This window comes from Rhea pennata, chromosome 3, assembly GCF_028389875.1.
Source record: "Rhea pennata isolate bPtePen1 chromosome 3, bPtePen1.pri, whole genome shotgun sequence".
Lineage (NCBI taxonomy): Eukaryota > Metazoa > Chordata > Aves > Rheiformes > Rheidae > Rhea > Rhea pennata.
Window position 1 is genome coordinate 26,066,959 of NC_084665.1, and position 25,439 is coordinate 26,092,397.

Here is a 25,439-nt window from a genome sequence, read left to right on the forward strand (position 1 = left end):
CCCACTGCGCCGCTGCTCCGGCGGCGCGGCGGCGTAGCGCTGTGCTCTCCGAGGAGAGCGGGCCTTGCTGCGGCCAGGTGCGGAGCGGCGTTTCCAAGTGCGTCACTGGAAAGCTGCCGGCCAAAGGGTTTTGTAAATACGGTCTTTAACCCCTGTTTAAACCGGAGCTGCCAGGGCTGCCGGTGCAGGTGGCAGAGAAGCGTACGGAGATGTAAACGATGTCAATAACACCCCCCCCCCAACATCCCAGAGTGAGTAGCAGCATAATCTCATTCCTTTAATCTCATTCCTATAATCACTTTCTGGGTTTGTGTTGCGAGTAGGCAAGGCCGAGCGGTTACAGGCGCGTGTTCGGTGACCTCCTATCCGCAGCACATCTCCCTCTTGCGACTCCCTGCCCCATTTTGTACCGTGGAGGTCGTAGAGCCTCCTGCGCTGTCTCTCTGCGCCACGCTCACCACTCCAAGCACACCATGAAAAATCGCAAGCCTTCCCCTGAGTTGACAGAAGCGGCTCTCGGCCGTGGCAGCGCAGGGAAGGGTACTCGCGTGATGGGACGTAGGTGGGCAGAGAGGAGCCGGCGTTGTGGCCGGGGCTCCACGTTGCAGCCAGGGCTCCCAGGGCTTGGCGTTGCGGTCGCAGCTCCTGGCGCTCCGCGTTGCTAGGCACCGCTCGGCCCCCACTGCTGTGGGTCCGAAGCCTTGGCAAAACATTCCTTCTTCCCACTCAACCTCTGAAATTTGGTGTGGCACAGGTGTGTAGTGCTCTGGTGTGTCGTGCTCTTCAGTAAGAAATCTCTTCTTAAACCCTATTTGATACATATTTGCACAGGAGTAGTATGTGTCAGGCCCCGTCCTGGACTATAATCCGCAGTAGTCAGCACAGCACCATAATAAAAAAGTGGATTGTTCTCCAAAGAGCTTTAGGAAAATGTAGCAATATTTAAGTTGGGTAACAATGTTAGAAGTATTTTACTGGCTTCTGTAGAAAATTCGTTGGGGTACATTCAGCAAATAACATACTGCAAAGTGTTCATGGATCTGTTAGAGTCTTATCAGATTTGTGTGTATGTAGTAGATACGCATAGTTAACAGAGCCTTAAGTTTCCTCATAAATTATGAGTTAGTATTTTTCAAAAAATCATGTCATCAAAGCCACAGTTCCTGATGTTATTTACAACATGAATAATTGCACAAACACACATTTCAGAATATTAATTTGGCTTTGTTTACTTTTCCTAAGTACGTAGCTGAACATCAGCAGTGATGGGTGCAGGCACCGTAGATTTTTAGAGACTACTGAAGGTGAATCCTGAATTCAGAGATCACAGGTATGTGTCAGAAAACTGCTTTTTTAAAAATAAAATTAGCTATATCAGATTCAGATCCTTCCTGCCTTTTTCATTAATTCCAACAAAAAGTCTGATTTATTTCTCCTTTTCTCCTTTGTAGTCAGATGCGGGGTAAATTCTTCAGAATTCTTCTGCCTGGCTTCGATTTGAGTGACACTTGCTAGAACAACTTCACCTTTTTAAGAAACAGGATGTCAAGGCGAGGAGAAGTCTAGTGGAAACCAAAAGAAACGTTAGCAAAGCCACAGAACACAGAGCACAGTCTGCTTTCACTTTAGGAACATTTGTTGGTGTTATACATTGGTAGAAATATGCTTAAAACACACCTGAGACCATGTCTGTACTAGTTTTTCAAATAGTGCCAGCTCATGGTCACTGAAACCCAGCCACCTACACTCAGCATGGTCAGTTCAGGATTTAGCACATGCCAGGAACCTTCCCATCCTCCCAGGTAGTTCAGATGCAGTCATCTCTTTGGAAGGACTAGAGAATTTAGCACTACGGGTGTAGCCAGGCTGCCAGTTGGCCTCAGGGCCGGGGCAAGGGCCAAGACACTTTGGTTGAGTGGTATAAATGTAGCTTTAGAGACATAAGCTCTAAAGAAACTCCTGTTCTTTTGAAAGAAGGTGTACACGTTGATTTAAATCTGATTTCATTTAACCAAATGTTTCCATTGAATTTTGGATAATATCAAAGTCCAACTGAAGATAATGGATAGACTTAAAGAGAGGGAAATAGGCTTTATTTTTTTCTGCTTCTTTGTTTCTTTCCCTATTGTCACTCCACTGATTGCATACGACAAGGCAGAACTACTGCCAGTTAGTGCTATCAGAGTAAGATTAGGATTAATCTTATGTTTTACAGTTGCAGTCACAACTGAGGTTTCACTCCCCTAGCAACCAGACAGCACCGTCTCCTTTATCCGCCTGACAGTACAGCACACAGTTTCATTTGCTTCTGCACAGGACTCCTGCATGGAAGACACCTTTATTCAAACAATGTCTGAGGCAGCGAAAAAGCACCTGATTGCCCTGAACATGGCAAGGGAGTCCAGATGTTTGAGAGAAGGGCGAAATGACTCAACCTGGCTCGGACCTCAGAGGAGACATTTCCCTCAAAGCAATCGGAGTTCATTAGAGAACTGTAGGGAAAAAGAGCCCAAGCCTGACAGTGGAAGGAGTTCCTGGACAGAAGCTACCTCCCTTCATCATAAGGAAAGGAGACATTTTCCAGAAAGAAGTAAGTTTATTTACAACAGATCAACATGAGGTCAAATTCATCTCTGCCACAACTGTACTGATCTTGGTGAAGTAAAACCAGGTTGAATTTGATGAGGTAAGGGCAATACAATTTCATATTCGGGGATATTTATCTCCAGAAGTAGTTTCCTAAACAGGAAAGGAAAAGGCAAAACAAATTGACAGCATCAAGACAAAACCTTAACACTTGTCTTCTGACTTTTTACACAGCTGCATTTCACAGGTTTCACAGCCATTACTTCAGGTGTACATCCATTTGTATGAGAAGTAGGGCCAAGGGCATTGTTGCACAGCAAGAGAAAGTTAACTTGTGAGAAAACTCCCATGCAGGAGTTCCCTTAAAGTGCACATCCTTGGATTTCTACATTTCATGGGCAATTTATTAAGCTTAAAACAGAACAATGATGTCAAGGCTTACAGCTTAAGTTTAACTTAAAACTACTGCTATCTGTTCATAATCTACCCTCTAAGCCAGAATTTAGACTCCCCCTGAAGACTGCTATTAGAGACAGAGAAAGAAACTGCTCGTGTAGATGCAAACACTAACAAAATTCTATTTTCCTGAAAGCAGTGAAAAAGGTAAGATATGTCTCATTTATCAGGCAGTCACTTGAAAACAGCTGATATTAATATACTCCCCAGTAATTATTTTCTTGTGCCCAAAACTCTAGATATCAGGCAGAAATTTTTACAGAAATTTTCAAGCTAGCGAAAATTATAAAGCAACTGAAAACACAGTATCCCTATTTCAAGTGGAGTTACTGTTCTTCCTATAACATATATTCCATTGAAAGAGCAACTTATTTTCATAATTATTTTCAAATTTTAATTTTATCTTGCAGATAATGCCATCTTTGGATGAAACATCGCTCAAAAGCTGTCTTTTTGTTTGAATCCTAGTCACTTCACAAAATAAAGGGAACCTAGCCATTAGAGTGCTGTTTTCGAGGTGTATTTCACTATCTAACACTCCTAGCTAGATTATTTAAGTGATCTCAATTCTTAGTTACATCCTTCTTCCAGTCCTCAAAATTGTGTCTAACCCCTGCAAAAACCCACAGGTCAATCTATCTTTGCAAAATTTGAGCCCAAGTAGAGGAATCTGAAGGGAACAAAGGAGCTGATTCATTAGGATTCATTAGGACTGTGATTGTAGAATGTTGTCAAAATAAACTTCCTCTAAAATAAAATTGTGTTGTATACATCAGACACACAGTTAAGATTTCCTTTTTTGTGTGTGTTTTTGGTCATATTTTTCAGTCTTTACAGGCAAAAAATTTAAACATTCTTTTACAGTGCATTAAGTCTCTTTTCAATGCAAAAGTTGATCTCTCATACAGCACAGGAAAACCTAAATAGCAAGAATGCTCTGGGTACTTGTCTTTTAGGTGAGTCATTCAAATCAGAAAACTACAGAAGCTTAAGAAAGTGACTTCAGAACAAGAATTCTGAAAACAAAACAGAAGTTCCGAAGTTCAAACTGAGCTAGAAATAAATGATTTTAGCAGGGTATTAAACAAATCCCAACAAACTAGGCTTCAAAGGAAGTATGCAAGAGTCAGATGTTTACATTTCTTGATTGAAAAGCTGTTGGAAAATACAAGGAAAATGTAAACATCCTCTTCCTCCTATGCAGTCCTCATTCCAGCAAGATTTGCCCACTATCCGCACAAGGAAAGGCCATAATCCTCCTCAGAGAATCAGCATTTGTGATACAAGGCTCTTAATGAAGCATGGTTGTGGTTCCAGGTATTTGTCTGGTCACCTCAATTTTGGAACATAACTGTCCACAGTAGGACAAATGTTTTCAAAGACTTAGTTTCAAGTTATTAAGAATTCACAGGAAAATAGAAGAATACTCTGACTCCAGTATCACAGTTCTGATTTTTAATATATGGTTGAAATACGGGCACTAATAAATTAGCAGGCTAATGTACTGTAAATAATATTAGAAATTAGCATTTTTAGATATCTTCATCAATTTAAAGGATGAAGAAATGTACATGTGGTACCTCTGTCCTGCTGCTATCTGGTTTTCATTTTGTAGTCAGATACCAATTTGATATACCTAATGGAATTTTACCCTTGACTTTCTTACCAAAACAAGTGGGGAAAATATTATGTACACAAAATAATTTCTGTACACAAAAAATAAGCATATGTATAAATACAGTAAGTAAAATTTATTGGGTTCTCAGTTACTGGGATGAACAGGTTATTTATATATTAGAAAAATTGTTACCTCTCTCTGGATCCTTTATATGCAGTAAAAAAGTGCATATGCCTGCAAATTTAATAAAAAGCATAAACTGCAGAAGTGTTGTCTTTGAGGAACATTCTCATTCTTTTTGACAAGTATTCATTCTTTCAAATGATATTTGACTTTGAGGAAAAGCTTCAAGGCATTTTTTGTTGTTACTTCACAAACTCTTTCCGCTGATACTCCTTTTACTGGAGCAATGTACTGGCAGACAGTCCTGATCTTCTCTGATTCATTTCTTTCCTAAAAGATAATCAACAATGGTGTTTTGTGAGAGATACCAAATGAGATTGATCCAACTTTTCAAAAGACTATGGAAAAGAAGTGGTTACAAGAGCCACACTACATTTGTTAAGAAAAATAATGCCAAATTGCAGTGAGTATTATGGTGTCAGATACCTTGGGTAGGATTCACCTTACCAAATGCAGCCAGCTGCATGTGAGCTGCTTATCTGGATTCTTTCTATTTCCAGTGGAAAGACACCGGAACTGCTAGGATGCAATTTATCTCTTCTTAAATAGTACAACAGGGAGATAACTGCAGCTCTTTTACTAGTAACACAAGCCATTTATCATCTCAGTGTATAAGAACTCAATAGAGTAAGAGGAATTGCTCCCTAAAAGTCACCTCTATTGACTATAACGGGATCCTAAGTGACTGACTGAAATGTAGACTTCTGTAGATGCAGGACATCTGCCTACAATTCCCACTCTCTGCTGTGTCTGCAGAAGAAACCATAACATGACTTAACTTTTCCAACTCTCCTTCACTAGCTGATACATTGCGACTAACCTGCCTGTTCCATGCACGCATGTCCTTTGAAGATTAGATGGAAGGGACATGTTTTGGGATCCATTAAGAGCTTAGTAAGGAAATGTGCTTGTATTTTTAAAGACAAATTGCTGACCCAAGCTTGAGAAATGCTGCTACTCCTGTTATTAAGGAAAAACAAATATTTAATAACAGCTGGAAGTTCCCAATTTCTCTCTGAAGAGGGGTTATCAGCAGGAAGAGAGCCATGTTCTTTAAAGGTCTAAATCTACCTGGTAGAGAGGATGCTGGCTGACCTCAACCTAACTAAAAATCAGCAGGAATTTTTCATTTAGACTGAATAACAATAAAAGATGCCTGCCCAAGACCCTGGCTGTGTTAATGCCTTATGGATAATGCATTTACATTCCAGCAGCATTAATCATTTTAACAGGAACTCAGCCAGCCAGGCACGAACAGGAACTCTTTTCTGCTCCTTTGCTGGGAAAGCACTCCAAGTGTTCTCCGAAGACTCTTTCAAACAGTTGTCTTTGCAGCACTCTTGGCAGGATTTAAACTATTCAACATTAGCTGCAAGTCTAGGAGCTCTCAAAGAAAATTTGCTCCCTTTTATTGTCAGAGGAAAGTAAGTCTAGTGTCTCGATGAGCCATGCCATTACTATGGTAGCATAGCCATCAATCAACAGGCAGCTCCTAAGGTGGGACAATCCCAGAGCATCTAGTCCTTTTTTGTGTTGTGAATTACAACGTATAGGTCATCCAGATGTTTAGTGAGCTAGAGGAAAGCTGAGCCTTCTGCTTTCGTGCCTGCCTGCCCAGAAAACTGCTCTGCACTAGCCAAGCACCAACTCCTCCTGGTCCCTTGGAGAAGGGAAGGTGCACAGCAGCTCCCGCAGTCACTCAGCACACGGCAACGATCCTTGAGATGTCTGTGAAAATATTCATCCATGTGTATTTCTGGAGCAGCTGTCACATAAAGCTGAAGTGTTAACTTAAAAATTGCTTCTCTGTCTTCTAAGCTACTTGTATCTCTTCTTTTTTTATATAATAAGAACAGGCCAGTAAATATATATAGATATATAGATATATAGATATGTATAAATTACACGGTTACATAGTGCTAAGGCTCCTAAGAGTGCATGAACTTTAGAGAGAATATAGGGAAAGAATTTTAAAGAAGTTTAAAGGTAGGGACTAATCTTCAGATTTTTGACTGTACATCTTTGTTTGGACCAAGAGAACGGGAATCAGTCTCCAAGCAAATGTTCTCCAGTGTAATCTGTTTAATTAGCTTTGCTCCCTTCTGCAGCCAGGAAAAATAAAACAAGACAGAATAGCGCATGAGAAGGTCAGTCTCGCTGCAGCAATCAATATAGCAACATGCACTGTGTTAAACTTACTTACATGCAGAATAAGTAAAAGATCTGTCAGAGTGGCATTCAGACTGTTTAAGCCTTTGGCGATAATCCTGTATTTCCAATGAACTCCAAGCACAGGATACACAGAGTATTTATGTACGTTAAGACCTCAGACAGTACAAACAGCTTATACTTTTTATAAACCTGATGGGAATGTAGAGGAAATAACAGGTCTTGAGAATAGCTCTGCTTTGGGTGCTTACTTCTCTCCATAGACTATACAACAAACTTTGGCTCCTAGGAGGAGCACAGGACAAATGCTGTGTGGGATCTCAAAAACAGACTCACAAAGCTGGTGAAAAGACACTGGTTATTTTAACATCCTGGTGAAAATGCTGCAGACAGGCACAACAGGGCTGTAGTTCAGGCACACTGCGATCAGAAACACCCCAAGCATTCCTCCTCCAGGCCTTTTTAAGTGAATGTGTAGGGAGAGTTCATTATTGCTTACCTTTCATCCAGACAGTTTTAGCTAATTTGGCTCTTCCCAGCATGGATATGTAGGTGCTAGAAGCAAATGAATTTGCGCCTCTGTGGGCCTGGAGGGAGGAAAGGGGGCAGCCGGAGCCCCACCTTTTTTTTTTTTTTTTTTTTTTTTTAGTAATAAGAACAGGCCAGTTAAAAAAAAAAAACTATATATGAATTACAAGGTTACATAGCGCTAAGGCTCAGCAGGGCTGAGCAATGTTTCCCACATGCAGCAGTGCTGGATCATAGAATCAGTAAGGTTGGAAGGGACCTCTGGAGATCATCTAGTCCAATCTCCCTGCTCAGCAGGGTCACCTAGACCATGTTAGACAGGGTTGCATCCAGGCGGGCCTTTTGAATATCTCCAGAGGAAGAGACTCCACAACCTCTCTGGGCAACCTGTGCCAGTGCTCCGTCACTCTCACAGGGAAGAAATTCCCCCTCACAGTCAGGCGGAACTTCCTGCGCTTCAGTTTTTGCCCATTGCCTCTTGTCCTGTCACATGGGACAACTGAAAAGAGTTTGTCCCCGTCCCCTTGACACCCTCCCTTCAGGTACTTGTACCCACTGATAAGATCCCCCCTCAGTCTTCTCTTCCCCAGGCTGAAGAGGCCCAGCTCTCACAGCCGTTCCTCACAGGGCAGGTGCTCCAGCCCTCTGATCATCTTTGTAGCCCTACGCTGGACTCTCTCCAGTAGCTCCATGTGTCTCTTGTACTGGGGAGCCCAGAACTGGACACAGTACTCGAGATGAGGCCCCAGCAGGGCTGAGTAGAGGGGCAGGGTCACCTCTCTCGACCTGCTGGCAAGTCCTAATGCACCCCAGGATGCCATTGGCTTTCTTGGCCACAAGGTCACATTGCTGGCTCATGGTCAACTTGTCATCCACCAGCACTCCGAAGTCCTTCTCTGCAGAGCTGCTCTCTAGAAGGTCAGCCCCCAGCTTGTACTGGTGCCTGGGAAGACCGAAGCAAAGAAGGCATTCAGTAGTTCTGCCTTCTCTGTATCCCTTGTCACCAGGGCCCCCGCCCCATTCAGCAGTGGGCCCACATTTTCCTTGGTCCTCCTCTTGCTGCTGATGTATTTGAAGAAGCCCTTCCTGTTGTCCTTAACATCCCTTGCCAGACTCAAGTCCAACTGGGCCTTAGCCTTCCTCGCAGCCTCTCTACATACTCTGGCTGCATTCCTGTAATCCTCCCAAGCAGCCTGTCCCCTCTTCCACATTCTGTGTATTTTCTTCTTCTGTCTGAATTTGGCCAGGAGCTCCTTGCTCACCCATGCAGGTCTCCTGCCCCTTTTGCTGCACTTCTTACTCATAGGGATGCTCCGCTCTTGAGCTTGGAGGAAGTGATGCTTGAATACTGGCCAGCTCTCCTGGACCCCCCCTTCTTTCTAGGGCCTTAACCCATGAGATTCCTCCAATTAGGTCTCTGAAGAGCCCAAAGTCCACTGTCCTGAAGTCCAGAGTTGCAATCCTGCTTGTTGCCTTACTTCTTTCATGCAGGATCCTGAACTCCACCATCTCATGGTCACTGCAGCCAAGGCTACCCCCAACCTTCACATCTCTAACCAGTCCCTCTCTGTTGGTAAGGACAAGATCCAGCAGGACACCCTTCCTCGTAGGCTCCTCCACCATTTGTGACAAGGGTCGACCCTGACGTGGAGCCGCCTCTTGCCCCAGCCGTGTTTGAGGCCAGCCAGCTGTGAAAACAGCCACGTTGGGAGGAAAAACTGTGAGCAGCCCAAATCCAGTTGCTTGTCTTTGGACCTGCTCTGCTTTCCTTGGCACCCGGTGGGATTGCACTGCATTGGTGAGGGCACAGCACTGCCTGCCCTGCTGCCACCCCAGCTCCCCATCGCCTGTGGAGCAGCCTGCTCCTGCTGCTCCCCGGCCAGGGGCTGGGAGAGGTTGCATTTTTCTTAAGAAGTGTCAAAATGTATTGATTTTACCTGGGAAATATGAGTCTCTCATTTCAAAATGGGCAAATTTGTTTAAAAACAACAGCCAGGGCTGTGAGAGGCTCAGCTTCAAGTTCCTATATGAGGTCTCTCTCCCTAATGCTTTTTCCCAAATACCCCTGTCCCAATATCTTTTTCTTTCCAACAGGGAAAAGGAAAAACCAGTTTAGAGGGGCACTGGTGTGTTTCATGGCAGGGCATTCACCACCCAGTCAGGCACAACCAACCAAATAACCCTGCTGAAATGGCTTCCAGGAGCTCTCCAAGGACGAACTTGATTATGCCTTGTAACAGCTGGAGGAAAAGAAAAATAATAGCCAGCTTGTACCACTTTCCAGAGCAACAGAGGGTCTTCCAGTGAAATTATGAAGCAGTATGTCTTGAGAACCTATGACAGGTACAAAACCCAAGGAGGGATCTTAGGACACTGGGATCAGGCTGCAGAGCTGAGCACCCCAGAAGTTGTCTATCAACCTTTCTTATCGCAGGGCACAAAATCTCCAAGATTAGGGGTCAGGAGTACAATCACTGAAAAATACAACGCTTGGACTTGTTAACCCTGCCCTCCTTATGGCGGGATGGCTGCTGAGTCTGCCCGAAGTGCTCTTGAGCTTCCCTCAGCCCATCAGCAGGTGTGCAAGTACCACCAAATAAACTGCTCACCAGCCAGCAGAGGACCAGTAATCAACACATTTTACAATTAGCACCTGCCTGGCCCATGCTAAGACCTTAAATTATGGGAGAAAGCTTTGCTGTAACAGCCCAGCTTCCTGGCTTCCAGATCTAAACCCCCTTATTTTTGTCCTGCTCTCTCCTGCCATGCTTACATTGTAGGTGTAGATCTATTTGTTTATTTTCAATGAATGATGAGTGTCTCCCTTTTTTCCCCCCATCAGGTAAGTCAAATTTGTAATATAGAGATCTGCTTAAAATAGACCACAGGGAGAAAAAAAAATCTCCTGAAATCACACACTTCTCATTCAAAAAAAAATGTATTAGATAACGTTCAGACAATAGTTGTTTTGCTCGACTGCCTTCCATCATTTCCCCCAAAGCTGCAATACTCTCCCTTGTTTCTGTTTCATTAATTTTCCACCTGGCATAAATGTTCATACTTTGCTTTACTTACATTGATAGACCAATATTGAGTAGCTCCTCTGTACTTTCCACCTAGCCCTGTAGACTTCACTGAGTTTTGAAACACACGCTCAAGGCAGAGATGCCTTATCATCACATCCGCATAACCGGAGGGAATGCGTGCAGTTCCCGTACGGGAGCAGAACGACCTTGGAGACCAGTTACAGAAAAGAGCGATGCACAAATCCATGTCCTGTACCTGCCACGTAAGGAAAGAGGAGTAATCCCGCCTTCCTCCTTCGGGAAAGCAATCGTTTGCCCGCCAGCTGAGCAAGAGTGCACGTTCCTGCGCAAGGTAAACACATGCTCGAGAAAAGTGTGGCGACACTGGACATGTCCTTCATTTTTATCCTAAATACCAGATTGTTTACTTTTAGACAGTGCTATTTAGGGGCAGGTTTAGCTCGGTTGGTTAGAGCATGGCGTTGCTAACGCCAAGGTTGTGGGTTCAATCCCCATACGGTGCTATGCTGGGGGTTGGACTAGATGATCTCCAGAGGTCCCTTCCAACCTTACCAGTCTATGAAAGTAGAAATACGTCGTCTATGTTTCCTTTAGCAATAAAGAGCAGCTGTGGAGGGAAGCAGAGTTACGCTTTGCACGCAGAGCGCAGGGAGGAGACAAGGCCGCGGCCACGCGGGAGGACGGCCGTGCGCAGGGTGCAACGGGGCTCTGCACCTCTTGCTGCACGCAGCCACAAGAGCTGCCGAAGAGCAGAGCGCACCTGGGTTTTTCCTGCTGGTTCGATCAGCTTTGTTGATGGTGCACATCACCAGACACAAACTGAGACAGTGGCACTGAAGAGTTACCATGGCTGGTGCCATTTGGTCTGAGCCCTTTCGTTACTGAAGGTGCAAGGGAAGAACACGGACGTCAGTTGTAGCCACCGGGCGACTCTGCAGGGCAGGCAGCTTGAGGGAAGGAAACGGGCTGCGAGGTGGCCACCCTCATGCGGTCTCCCTCTCCACAGAGCCAGCTCCCCAGGTTGCACGTTTTTGGCACAAGTCGCACGTGAAGGTGCTGCTTTGCGCTGCCTCACTCCTGAGCGGCTTTGAGCCTGCGCAGGCTGAGCCCGCACTGGCCTTCATCGGCACAGCGATCCAAAGCCGCGGGCTCGGACGAGCCTTTACCCCAACCCCACCTGCATAGCTGTTACGCCGGGTCCAAAGGGTGGAAGTGCAATAGCTGGCAGCGAACTATGCAAGGATACCCGGAGCCTGGGACAGCCTCTCCTGGTGACCCGGACCGGCACCGTGGCCAGATTAAGCAGACAGTACAGGGCAAAGCACTAGCGCTCCAGACCATCTGGTCTTTCAGCACTTCTCCCGTGATCAGTGCTGGCCACACATTACCTCCATTTTGTTCTTACTTGCACCCCTCTGAAGTTTAAGAGAATCTTCTGTAAGGCTTTGATTATATTTAACTTGTTTCTATTCTGCTGTTCAGTGCCCCAGGCACCTATATAAATATATTCACGATCCTTCCCCACTGCACGCAGCACACATATAATAATACATTTTTTTCCAAAAAAGCAAAGAAAATTAGATCTTGGTCCTCCCCAGGTTAATGGTCATATCATGAAACTAAAAATAAATTCTTTGTAGCAATGCTTTTCCTAAATATTGATACATCAAATACAGTAGAAAATCATATCAAGGGCTTTTGAGTAGACAAAGGTCTTACTTTTGTCAGTCTAACTCTAGTGATTTCCCAAGCTTATGCCAAAATACCATAGCTGAGCTATGGAAGTTAATACACTAACAAGTCCATTTAAGAAGAAGAATTTCTTTCCCCCCTCCTGCCTTTGTAAGCTGTATATATCAAGGGCTGAAAGCTGCACTAGAGTCAACAGAGATTTTCCAGGCATAGGACAGGAGGCACATCTGTGTGGTACAGCCATGCACTGCCGTATCACTAGCAAAATTCCCTGCAGGAGAAAGCAGGTCCTCTTTAGTTTACTGTCTTGCTTCAATGGGAACCTTTCCTCTACCACATCCTGTAGCACGGGATATAAAATAAAGGCTTAAGAATAATAATCACCTGACTATATCCTGAGTGGTCCTATCTGGGAAGCATAGTGCAGCTCTCATTGAAAGGTGCATGTGGGTACAAACAGGAAAAGGTGAAAAACTATAATATGAGCTCTCCTTTGGGAGAAAGGCTGGGAAGTCTCCTGCAGCCTCAGCAGCAGCACAGCTGGAGGGGAACATTTCTCCAGTTAGTTTCTGGCAAGGATGCCACACTCCTAGATGCAAGTGCTCACAAGTATTTTTATCTTTACAGCCTCAAGCCATTGAACATTTGGATAAGCTCAAACTTCAAAACAATCCCTCGAGCTCTGTAGAGGATGCCTGCAGGGACACAATGCAGGAAACAGGTGTCTAGCCAAGTTAAGGCCTGATGTATGAGGGAGAGACACTGTTGAAAGGTTTCTGACTCACACGGGCAAGTCCAGTTCTGCTATAGCCAGCTGCAACACGAGGACTCTCTGCTGCTGCTCACTTTGCTGAAGTGTGGGCACAAGCCATGTTGTGAAGTCCAGCCCAACCTGCACAAGGAACCATTTAAGACTTCATGAAATGCAATGAACTTCAACCCGTGGGGACCTAATGTTTTTGTTAGCTTTATTTTCTCACAAGAGAGTGGCAGAACATCTTATCTCTGAAGCAACAGAGCAGAAAACAGCACTTTCCAAAAGGTGACACACCTGGAAATACAGTAACATATGAATAATAAAAACCAAGTAAATATGATGTCAGACATGAAAATATTCCTCCTGATAAAGATCTAGAGCAGCCTCTCTAGTTTTTCTACAATGTTTGCATTGTAGGAATCCAGCATCTCAAAGATCTCCGATCAGTGCTCCACCCTTGAGGGATTTTGCAATTTTCATTTTACTCTTCCAGCATTGTTTAGTCAGGAAAATAAAGTTTGGGTTTTCAATCTCAACTCATTTCACTTCTATTTGTGCAGAGCAATGGAAGCAACAACAACCAGAGATTACAGCGTGTTACACACACCTCCACACAGTTTGCATGTAGTCAATTAGAGCAAACTCTGATTATACAGAAATCAAAGCACATTACCTCTCCGATAGCTACCAGCTTATCTCTGTATTTCTCGAAAAGAGAGGGAGGGCAGATTCCAAGTCCTGTAATAAACCAGCTACAGCTCACAAGTTTTGTAAAAGCAGCTGGATGGTAAATTGAGTCAAGGCAAACAAAACTGTACATTATCTATTATTATGCATCTTGAAATGCAAATAAAGGCAGAAAACCAAACATTCTGGTTTTGTGATGAAAACAACAGCCTAGGGTAGAGAGGAGATCAGCCTACTGTGTCACAAACAATTATTCTAATTATTCAGGCCTTTAAGAAGGAAATGAAAAGATTTCAGAGCGCTGGAGGGGTGCTAGTTCAGCTAACTCTGCTATGGAGTAGAGAAAGATTAAGTGTCACTAATTGGTTGGGCAGGGCCTGATCTCCTGAGAGTTAGGAAACCTCTAAGAAGGGAGTCTTGGCAACTTAACATGTCCCTGGCAACCTGATCCTAGGTGGTTTCCTGCCCAGAGGAATGGCAGCTGTGGGTGCAGGGGAATGGGTCTCATTGAACCAGCCTGCCAGACTGGTCCCTCGCTGCCTTTTCAGAGGAGACATGGAGCTGAGCACTTCCTCACCCCAGGCTATTAAAGAGCACAGGGTCATCTGCACCTCTGTGAATAAAAGGGCATCTTAAGGACTCTTGGAGGAAGCTCTGAGCATCCTGACACCACAGCAGTCTCTGGTCCTGGTGAAGGAACTATCTTCAGGTTGGCCAACAAGGCTCTGGTGATGGCAGAGGGTTATGGTACATCCAGGTTTTCTTTAGACAAATCCTCTTCTTCTACCCCAAAATTTTGCCCTTGGAAAAAGAAGTTTGGTATCTTTTCTGGGACTTCTTGGTACTTAGGAGCCTTTTTGGATAAATGTTCCCCCAATATGGGGAGATGTGGTACGGATGCACTGCACAAGGGGATGATTTCAGAGCACACAGACATCCACACATGCTTGTCAGCCCATGTTAGCTCACTGTACAGGCACTTGTCATTGCCCAAGACAGCCCAGAGGTCCTGTGTAGTACAGAGCTGAGTTCCCACTCGGAATTTCCCAGGCAGGAATAATGACCCCTAAATAGATGGGAAATCATCTGGCAATGCTTTGATTGGAGCTCCCCACGCAGTGCTCCAGTTGTCCACTTCCTCCCGCTTTGTTGTGCGGCCAGAAACGTTCTCAGCACAAAAACACTCTCCGAGTGTATTTATGGCAATAAGCCAGTGCCAATCAGGACTTCAAAGCTGTCCTGCTGCGGGCAGCGCGCTTCACAAGGGCAGGCCTTCCTGCTAGATAATCCCGGGGCCGGACGCTGCAGGGGCACACGGCCGGCTGGCCAGGTGTGGGTGCAGCACCGAGGATGTCCCGGTCGGCAGGCCCAGGTCCACCCCGGAGCCAGCCGCGCTGCGCCTGCACACATCCCCGTGGAAATCAGTGAGCGTGGTCGTGCTGTCTCTTAATCCACATTTTGGCGATCGTCAGCGAAGTGCTCTTAGGGAGAGCCCAGTGGGTCCCCACGGGTGCTGGCAGCGCCACGAGGGAGGGTTTCAACCTAGAGGGACCTGGCAATGCTGCCACCGGGAGCGCTGGTGCCGTGGGCAGGACTGCAGCACTGCGCTGGGAGCATCAAGGATGCAGGACCCCAGGCAACAGAGCTTGGCTGGTCTTGCTCACAAGATAGCTTGTCTTCTACTAACAAGGGACTCACATACTTTATCTGTGCTGTGGCTGGGCCCTGACAAGGAGTCAAGTGCCTGTTTTCACTCGTTGGTGACAGAAGATACAGCCCTGGTACAGCAAAAGCACCAGAGCGGCGACGGGCGTATTGCAGACGTTCAGAGACGGTTGCGGCTTCCCCGTGGCACCAGCCCTCTGCTGCAGTTGGCTGGGCTCATCCGCGTTCAGCAGCTGCCTTTAGAGGCCGTGGAGCAACCACGCGTGCCTTCAAAGGCAGCATATGCAGACACGTTACCTCGCCCAGGCCACACAGACAGCACCCATTTGTTTTGACTCTGACCATCGCTTTGGTAGGCCATCCATGCCCATGGAGTGAGCAGGGCAGGCACTGGAGTGCAGCACTGAGCGTTGGGGGACACGCATATTAATTCCTGGTCCTGCCATGGATTCATCAGGGCCATGGTCCCCACCGTGTTTGCTCACTGCTTTGTCATTCATGGCAGCCCCAGAATTGCCAGGTGTGAAGGTCACTGCGCAGTGCTGCACACGTGTCCAGGGCAGTGAAGGATCTCATGCCTGTGCCCCAGCTATTCATGCTGATAGAGAAACCAGTCCCAGCATGGGACATGAATGGATGGATAACCATCTCTGGGCAGAGGAAAATGCTCAGACAACTAAGTGCTATAGCAATTCGTATCCTCTCTTTGATCTCAGCTGTATCATTGTATTGCACATAGAAAGCAAAGAGTGGAACAACAAACCTTTCTGCTAAGCCAATAACTTTCTCAAATTCATTTTCCTGCTCTGTAACGGAAACAAAAGCTTGAACCTCAGCCTGCATAAATGAAAAAACAAACAAAAGCAGGAGCTCATTAGTGATGAAAGTTGCATTTCCACCTAATTATTTATTTGTTTCTGCTTCTAAAGAGCCTGTCTATGCATTGTGTAGGAGCCTGCTGGAAGCACCTTCAGTAAAAGCTTTGGTCAATTTGTTTAAACTCTTATCACAATAAACAGCAAGATTAAAGAGTGTATCATCTACTTGGCCTCATCACCATCTCCTCACTTGTTCCCATGTTCAAATCTTGACATAATGTCGGGGATACATCTCCCTCGCAGTATGCCCCACTGTTCAACACACTCATGCCCTGCTAGTCTGTGACTACCACAAGTCCCAGAACAAGGGCCCTCAGCAAAGATGCTCCACTTCAGTGCTTCCAACACCATCCAAGCAAGCACAGATGGCACAAAGGTTCCTCAGCTGTTGCTCCTGAACTGAGGGGTGATTTCCAGGACCTAAGGAATCCAAATGACTTACACTGAACCTTGTAGCCGCTATTACACCCTTGCACCCTTATACCACTCTTGCAAGTCACTTGGCTTTCACTCAACCTTGCCTCGGCCTTGTTCCCTTTGAGTCATGCAAACAGCTTGGTGGGGTGGTCAAAGGGCAGCTGACATCAGCCAGCTGAGCTGGTGCAACTCCCGTGTCCTTCCGGCACCCACTACCTCAGGGTGCTCGTTGAACCGGGAAGATGCAAAGTGCTTCAGTGTGATTTCCTAACATATACAGTGAACCACTATTTTGTCTCATCTCACAGGCAAATCAATTTTAGGAGCCCTCTAGGTCTCCAGGCTCTGCATCTCAGCCCATGGAAAGCACCTGCACACCATTATTGTCATCCTGCACCCTCCTGCTTATTTGTGGCTGTGCGTTCCTGTAAGCCTTTGCATACCTGGGAGTCCCCACTGCACACAGCACATCTGGGTATTACATTTTAAGCCTGGAAAGAACCAAGGGGCAAGGTATTTTTTTTCTAGCAGGCTGCTGCAGAGGAAAAGAAACTGCCTGCCTGCACCACCAGCTGGGCTGCACAGCATAGGGGCAGGGCTTGGGACTTCTTGTTTTGCTGTAGACCTCCTATGCCATCAGGCAACTTATTTAACTTTTCTGTGCTGTACTTTTCCCAGACAGAAACCTGAGGAAAGCCAGTCCTTGCTTTTTTCCAGGGGTGTTGTGAGAGGGTTTCATGGGGAAGCAACTTGTTTCAAAGAGTGCTCCTTCTCCAGAGCAGCTTCTCCAGGACGGGCTCTGCTCTGTGCCACCGCCCCCAGGCACCTACAGAGAAGGGATGTCTCCTGAGAGGTAGCAAAGTGTCCCAGCTCCCACACAGCACTTCAACCCTTTCTCCCCATGCACTCCAGGCGACCACCAGGCCGGCACAAATGCTTCGAGAAGTTAAGCTTCCTGTGCAAAGCAACAACATCAGTCCAGCCTGCTGGAGAAGAGTTAGCAGAACAAAACTAGTATCAGCTGGAGAGAAGACATAACTTTTGGTCCTTGTTTTATTTAAGAGATGCCAAGACAGAGTGGAATGATGCTGCGTTTTCTTTTTCTGGAACGTTAAGCCCCCTGAAGCCGTGACTTAATTCAAATGCCGCTGAGAAGACAGTGGGGTCGGCCTGCACCCCTGCAGCCGCTGCAACACAGGGCTGCCGCAACACAGCACCGGCGGCGAGCTGCACCTCCCACCCCCCCTGCAGCCGAGGGGGGCGAGGGCCAGCGGCCGAGCAGCCGGATGCTTTGCTTTCACTGGGAGCGTCTCCACACATAACTGCATCCCCATGCAGTACCGGCAGGCTCTCCTTTGCACAGGCAGCATGAAGCTCCTGCCAGATTACCCAGTATCATCTTTTTAGCAATTCCTATAACAACGTAACTAATAATGATTGATATAAATCATATTACTGCTCTTAGGAATGTTGCACACCTGTTTTCTAGCACCATCTGGAGGCAAATTCTGTTTTCCACCCAGCTTAGCGGAAACAGAGCCTGTAGATGCAGGTTAAGAAAAGGCTCTAGCTGTTTTGGGTTAAACACCCAGCAGATGTTCGGGTGTTGCTGATCTGAATGGTGAATAGAATAAAGACAACAGATTTACGTTTGGTTGTTTGCTGGAGGAAGGTAACTGTTCAGGAAAGTATTTTCAAACTTAGTAAGCTAACTCTAGGTAAAAGTCAAAACGATACAGCTTCTCTGCAAAATCCAGTGAAAAAAAACCTCTGACAACCCCGTTTTAAGAAACTGAGGAAGAAAAAGTGGAGGAAAACCAAATGTCTCAGACGAGCGTCACTTACATTACAAGGTTTTCCTCCTGAGAGTTGATACCTTCTGCTGTTGAATTTTTCTTCAAACAGAAGAAAGAAAAGACCTAAGAGTATCTAGCCTTAAGCTATTTGCAGTTAGGAACCCAATTTCCAAGTTAGGTCAATAGTCTCTTTCTTCCCTGTCCCACCTCCAAAAAGGTATGAATTATCGTCAGATAATTTCAGAATAGTGTTTTGTTAACCATTTCCAAAAGGGACAAGAGGTAAGACACCTGATCAGTAAGGCAGGAAGACGTCTAGCCCAAAAAATCATACAGCTACTGGAGACCTCGAAGAGAAGTGCCCAACTCTTAAAGCCAGATGCCTTTGATCTTGCCATAGGTCTGTATGATGCATGATTTTGTATCAGAGATGATCATGGACAAAATTAATGCTCTCCCCATCTTTTCTGATTCAGTAACCTCCTCAGGAAGACAAAGACTCCTGTTACTTAGCTGGCCCTCAGAACAATTAAATGACATTCATAACTTATTTAGCTCCTTGCTGTTTTACAGTCAAGAAAATTTTGGTGACTGTTTTGATAGATCCACATCCATACAGGTCCTGTGAGGCAGCACAGAGTATTCAGTTTTTAGGCCACTGGCCAACGTAGCATAATCCACAGCTTCCAGATAGGCATGCAATATGCCCATACAGCAGACAGGCACTTCCACTATCTCACAAAATTGGAGCTTCTCTCCCTCTCACATCCCATCCCTCCTGATATTGAGGAGTGAGAAATGTAAAAAAATAACAATAAAGAAGTCCTTGAAACAAGATTGAACTCAAGGCTCCTCCTTCCCAAACCAGTTATGGCTTCTTTCCTGTACTTTCTCCATATAAAATAGAACATGGTTCAAAAAAGAAAAACCAACCAACCACAACAGCAGAAAAACCCCCACAAAAGCAAAGGAGAACCTTCTCAAAATAGCAAAAAATCTTGTTAGTCACGCGTCTTCTGGGATCTATTGGATACATTGACCTGAATCATCTTGAACAGAGAAAGGATTGAAATTCCATTGACTTCCATTTGGGAGCAAGCAACTACTGAGTTACCATGAACAAGGGAAGAGGCTGGAAGGAGCGAAAGGGCTACAGCTCTTGTCCTTCCAAATCTATTTCAAAAGAAATTGGAGTTGCTGCTTCTGCCCAACGAACAAGACATACTGAAAATGTCTGCCCAGCTGAGCGTTTCAAAAGGCTCAGGTAAGGATGTGTGCTGGAGCTTAGTCATTACACGAGCGGGCCCACAATGGAGCAACTTTCACACACGCACAAGAGCAGATATTAAGGAATGAGGAGGAAATGAAGCACTGAACATTAGCAGTATCCCTAGGAGCAGCCGAGCAAGGAGTCTGAGAAACTAAACTTTGACGTAAATGCCCGTTTTGTGGTGCTCCTCTTTACATTCATTCAGAAACACGAGAGATGCAAATGAACAATCTAACTTTACCCCACTTCAGATATGACTGTGATGCATACAGAACAAGGTCTCAGAGACATTCATGATATCCACTGTAACATGCATCTATGTAACAGTGTGCTTATTTCTCAGACTCTTCTACAGCAAAATTCCAATTTGAGATAAGATGTGTGTTAGTTTTATTTATTAGGCCATAAACAATAGCTTCTACAACATAATTTATTTCAGATTTTATGTGATGCTAAGCCTATATCCGAAGGAAGTTCCGAAGTTTGGGGAATACTTTCAGTGCATTCTGTGTTGTCACTTCTATAACTTCTTCCACTGGTATTCTTTTAATTTTGGCAATACATTCTGCAGCAATGTAAATATTTTTTGGTTCATTTCTTACCTGCAGTGCATAAAAACAGACAGAATTATAGACCCCTACAGATGACAGGTATGTCAGATTCAGTACTTCCTGACTCAGTTTCAGTCAGGTTATGCCATCTATGACATTTATCTATTCTCTTTTGATTATTCTCCCCTATTCTCACCCATTCCTGAAATTTCTTCTCTTTTCCCAGCCTCAGGAACACTATCTCTTTAACTGCTACTTTGACTAGCTCATCTAAAAATTTTCATCTGGCAATCTATTTCATTCCTTTTCTTTGCTTATTTCACTACTTCGTTCCCCCATCCCAATAGCCAGCCTCCATAAGGTATATTTTTGGAACTATATATATAGAATTCACTCTCCCCACAATTTACCTGTTTTTCAGGCCCCAGAGCAGGAGAGTCACTTTCTAAGCATATGCTTTCCAGAGGTAAGAGTTTCACAAGCTTCTGTTTCTTGAAAAAAAAAAGACAACTATTAAATGCTCTCTCTGTTCATTTAGACATGGGAAAAAATGCAAGACCAAAGAGTATGTTCTACAGTTAAAAGCGATGTCCAAAGACTTTGGTGCCACTGACAACATTTTGTCAACCATTTCAGAATGGAAGCAAAAATATTAGGAGCTGCTCAAGAAGTCCTTTCAAAAACAGGATAACTCTGCCTATATTACTGTCATTAATAGTACTATTAATAACTAATATTTAAAGAACTATTTCCTAAACACTGGATGCAATTATATTGTAATTATATTGCACAAAATACCCTATGCTTGGAGTTACCAATGCAACTTTGTTACTTTTCTATACATATAATATTTGTGCATCTTTTTTTCCCCCCTCAATCCCACTTTGCTTTCTTCTCTTTGGGTTCCTATCTTCATCCTTGTCTATGTCTATCCCTCATGACTCCTTTGCTTTGAAGTATGCCTTTTTCCTTTTTACGTTTGAGCTTATTACAAAAACTGCTGATGGTGCAGGATGGAAACGTCTCCCTTTTCCTTCCCCAGGATAAGGATTTAGTATAGCTTGCAGAAGCTCAGAGCATAAATTACAAGGGCATTCTCACAAAGTCAAGGGTGAATGAGGCCAATGCACAGTCTTTAAGCAGTTTAGCTGCTTCTTTGCTCAGCATGTGCAAATCACATTTTTTTCAGAAGCCTGTAACTTAGCCAAATATAAGCAGATTTTCTTTTTGGGGGCAGGTGGGGAGAACTATAGTATCACTGCCATATAGACCAGTCCTTTTCCAAATGACAAGTTTCTGTGCTAAAAACACTGCAGTGATACAAGTTTCCAAAGTAAAATTCTCTAGAACACACTAAAACGAAAAAAAAAAAAAAAAAAAACTTCAGAAATAACTGAACTGTTCTAGACAGAATTTCTCTCCAAATGCCTAGCTATGGCAAAAGCTCCCAGATGGAAATTCGGTCAGAGTTAAAATGTGCAATGCTATAAACAGCTGAAAGCAAGCTCTTCTATCAAGAAGTGTCTGGTGACATTAACTATAGGTGAGTACTGCAAGTACCACTTCAAATCGTACAGACTTGAAAGAGCATACTTCTGAGCTATGCAACAAAGGTATCATGTTTCTCATCCTGGATAAGCTGAGAGCTATCAGCTGAAATCCTCAAGCACCAAGACAGAGCAACCCCCTTTAAGTGTTACCTGTTCACTCCTTATAATGGAAGGAGGGATGGAGAAGTAGTATCCAGCTTTCACCCCCTCCATTGCTACGGATGGCTTCCCATCGAATGCATGGAGTAACACATTCCCAGCACCTCAGAGAACAGAGCCAAACCAATTCATGAACAGTGTTTATTGTAAGTCTACAATGTCAGTTTGCTATGGGATGTTGGTCCCATCTTTGAACCATTCCTCCCAAGTTTCACATACACAAACTGGTAACAGAACATGGCAAAACTGAAGAAGTTCTGTTGACAAAAGTGATGAAGGACAAAGTGCACTAAAAACATACCTTGTTCCATTAACAGATTAATGGTTGGTCTTCCAGCTGAGCGGGAATGAACATTTCTGCAAAGCAAGGAGAATCTTGGCCTGAGGGAATTCAGCAGAATACTTTCCCCCACATACAAACACAGATGAACTGACAGCAGCTCGGAAGGAAAGAAAATGATTAATCTGTATTACATTTCTTATTAGGAAATAATTCTACAGATATACAAATGAATCGTTTTAACTACTGTGAAGATGCAGCAACAACATAGCAAGGACATGACACACAGACGACCATTGTATTTGAGCCGAAACATACGGAAAACTCAGTAATTACATCTCAAATTGTAGACTGACAGGCTGAAAATGCTAGTGTAGTCTATGTAAGAAAAGTTCCATGGGCTCTTAGTAACTATAAATCCTGGGAAGTATTTCCTTAGGTTTTTGAGATCTAGTAAATTATTCCAATCAGTATAAACAAAACCTACAAAGGCAAATCCAGTCTTCTTGCTAACTCAACCTGCTTGATCAAAACCTGTCTTTGTCCTTCCTTCTGTTCATCCGTGCTGGCAAATCTGGGAGTGAAATCTAGTCCAACCTAGAGCATGAGAAGAGAAGTGAGAATATTTCACATATCTAATGCTTGACTAAACCACAATACCATATATAAAAGAAAATATGCCTCAAACCTGCAAGCCATTTAAAAATGTATATGCTAGAGATGGCAATTAAAATGAGCTCAGCTGTAGCTTTACTAATAAAAGAATTGATTCTCAAATATCAGCTTTTCAATTTTGAAAACATCTGGGAAATAGTTACTAACAAGTTTATTTAGCATTTTAATCTACCTCTGGTCTTCTGCTCTTTTATATGTTACTGAATATTATTTCAGATCTGGATTGTGACAGAAATTTAGTTTCTGAATGAACTTGTAACTTAGTACTATCCCTAGCAAAAAATAGTTATTAATTCTATTTTTTTTTTATTTAAACACATTGAAATTTAACATTTATCAAAGCAGCCGAATTCACAGGTATACCAGCTGAAGTCCTTGATGTACAATACAGATGCTACATGGCAAGTTTAGCTACAAAACTCTGCCAATAACTGGTTTCCCTGTAAATACAGGGCCAGACATAAGCCTCTCTGCTACCAATACACAAAAAAGTAACTGTATCCTAAAGATTCCAAGCCTCAATTAGTTTACATAAAACGAACATAAAACGACATATCCATGTGTCGTCTCTCGTCTTATGTTTGATTGCAAACTAATACAGAGTTTAGACAGATAAGGAATCAAAAGGAATTAACATTACATAAGTCTATGGGCACACAGAAATCAAAGCTTAGCCTAACTTTATCAAGACAGAACAGAGGAATGATCTGAGTGTGAATGATGTAACAGTGTGACTCTGTTTTTCACCGTGCCAAAGAACAGCTCAAAATGCATCCAGATGTAAGAGAATATATCACACTTTTGCAATGCTTCCTACTAAATTTACCAGCGTAAGTGCCATTTATTTCCTAATAACCACGGAAAAGATGAGATCAAGCAGATATATGAGAAGTACAGTAAGGCAATTAAAAATCAGACTCTCCACTTGTTTAGCTTGTTAGCAATATTTATTGCCTATAGAAAACCAAGTATTCAGTAAATGTTTGTAATTCTGCTGACAGCTGCTGCCAAAACCACAGCCATTTAAACAAAATATGGGATTCTACTCACTTCTCCAATTGCTACCAATTTATCTTTATAGTGTTCTATAAGTGGCAGTGCAGCATCCAGATCCTGCAAGAACAAATTAAAGAGGTAATCCTTTCTGTCCTTATTTGAGATGAAAGCAGCATGAATTCAGTATCATCATTAAATAGGATTTCCCTTTGTTATTCTTATCCTCAGCATCTTGAAAATTTCTACTACAGTACGGGAGAGCTGAATGGTCAGTGAGGTTTCAGAAACCAGCAGGATTCCCCTGCTTTGCTCGATGAGCCTTCATTTCAAGTCGATCTTTCCACAGGAGCTGAAGAGTTAACCGAAACAAGATCCACAGAAAGCCTGACATCCCGAGGCGGCAGACAGCTGCCCAGGCTTTCCAGGCTGAAGGCAGGAACGCTCTGCCTTCCACCTCCCGCGCTCACAAAGGGGCAGCTGCAAACACGCCAGCGTGACGTTCGCTGTAAGCAAACTGCTCGCCTGGGATTTTAGAAATGTTTCACTGTAGCATCTGTAATACAGCTAAATGACTTTGGTGACTCGTTTTGCTTTAGGCCTAACGCAGACGACTGGCTGCGTTAAGAGATCCTGGGATTTGGTCCGTTGTGGTTTTTGTATTACAGAAGCACATAAAAGCCGCTGGGCAGACGTGAAGTTCGGTTAGACCAGGGCGTTCTTCAAACACCGCGCATCCAAACCAGCCCTGGAAGCGCGTTAAAGGCCGCCCAGCGCGGCCCGCCTGTACCGTACCTTCAGAGTAACGCTACGCTGCTCCTCCGGCGAGACGTCTTGCACGGGGTGAACTCCCAGACAGGGCAAAACGAACCCCGGGAACCTGCAAACGACACAGACGTCGGCAGCGAGACAGGCCGCAGCCGGCGCCAGCTCACGGCCCCTCGAGGGGAGGCCGAGAGGGACCGCCCGCCCCCCGCCGTGCCGCCCGCCCGGCCCGGTCCCGGCGCGGCCGCACCTCTCGGCGAGCTCCGCGACCCTCGCGAACTCCCCGGCGTGCTCCGCCACCACGACGAGCGCCGACACCGCCGCCTGCGACACACAGAGACGCCGCTGTAGCCCGGGCGGCTCCGGGACGAGGATGCGATGGGACGGGGGGGGGGGGGGGGGCGGCACCGCGCTACCTGCTCCGCCGCCCGCACCACGGCCGCCACGTCCTGCAAGAGACACGCACCGCGTTAGCGCCGCGCCGCCGCGGGCCGCGCCGCCTCCCCCGCCGCGGGCCGCGCTCACCGGCAGGAAGCAGGGCGCGGCGAGGTGGCAGTGGCAGTCCACCGGCCGCGCCGCCGCCGCCGCCATGTCGCGTCGCGCCGCCCCCCGCCCCGGCCGGTTCCGCTTCCGGGGCCGGCATTTTCCGTTCGGCCGAGGCGGGAAATGGCGGCCGAGGCGCCGCCGCCGCTGGCGCTGCCGCTGGGCGAGGCGGGC

At 45.1% G+C, this 25,439-nt stretch overlaps 1 protein-coding gene across 2 annotated transcripts; it reads right to left on the reverse strand.

Moving 5' to 3' along the window:
• Positions 1 to 20,165: 20,165 nt before the first annotated feature.
• Positions 20,166 to 25,331, reverse strand: TATDN3 (TatD DNase domain containing 3). 2 transcript variants are annotated; one of them, XM_062571840.1, is made up of 10 exons: positions 25,248 to 25,331; positions 25,139 to 25,171; positions 24,973 to 25,046; positions 24,753 to 24,837; positions 24,015 to 24,077; positions 22,777 to 22,886; positions 22,311 to 22,366; positions 22,001 to 22,113; positions 20,711 to 20,785; positions 20,166 to 20,351 (listed from the first exon to the last, which is right to left on the reverse strand). In XM_062571840.1, exons 1-10 carry the CDS (start codon positions 25,311 to 25,313, stop codon positions 20,208 to 20,210), a joined length of 819 nt encoding a protein of 272 aa, XP_062427824.1. In that variant the 5' UTR covers positions 25,314 to 25,331; the 3' UTR covers positions 20,166 to 20,207. The 2 variants fall into 2 exon arrangements, with proteins under 2 accessions (XP_062427824.1, XP_062427823.1); XM_062571839.1 differs by having other exon boundaries at positions 20,711 to 20,791.
• Positions 25,332 to 25,439: the final 108 nt, after the last annotated feature.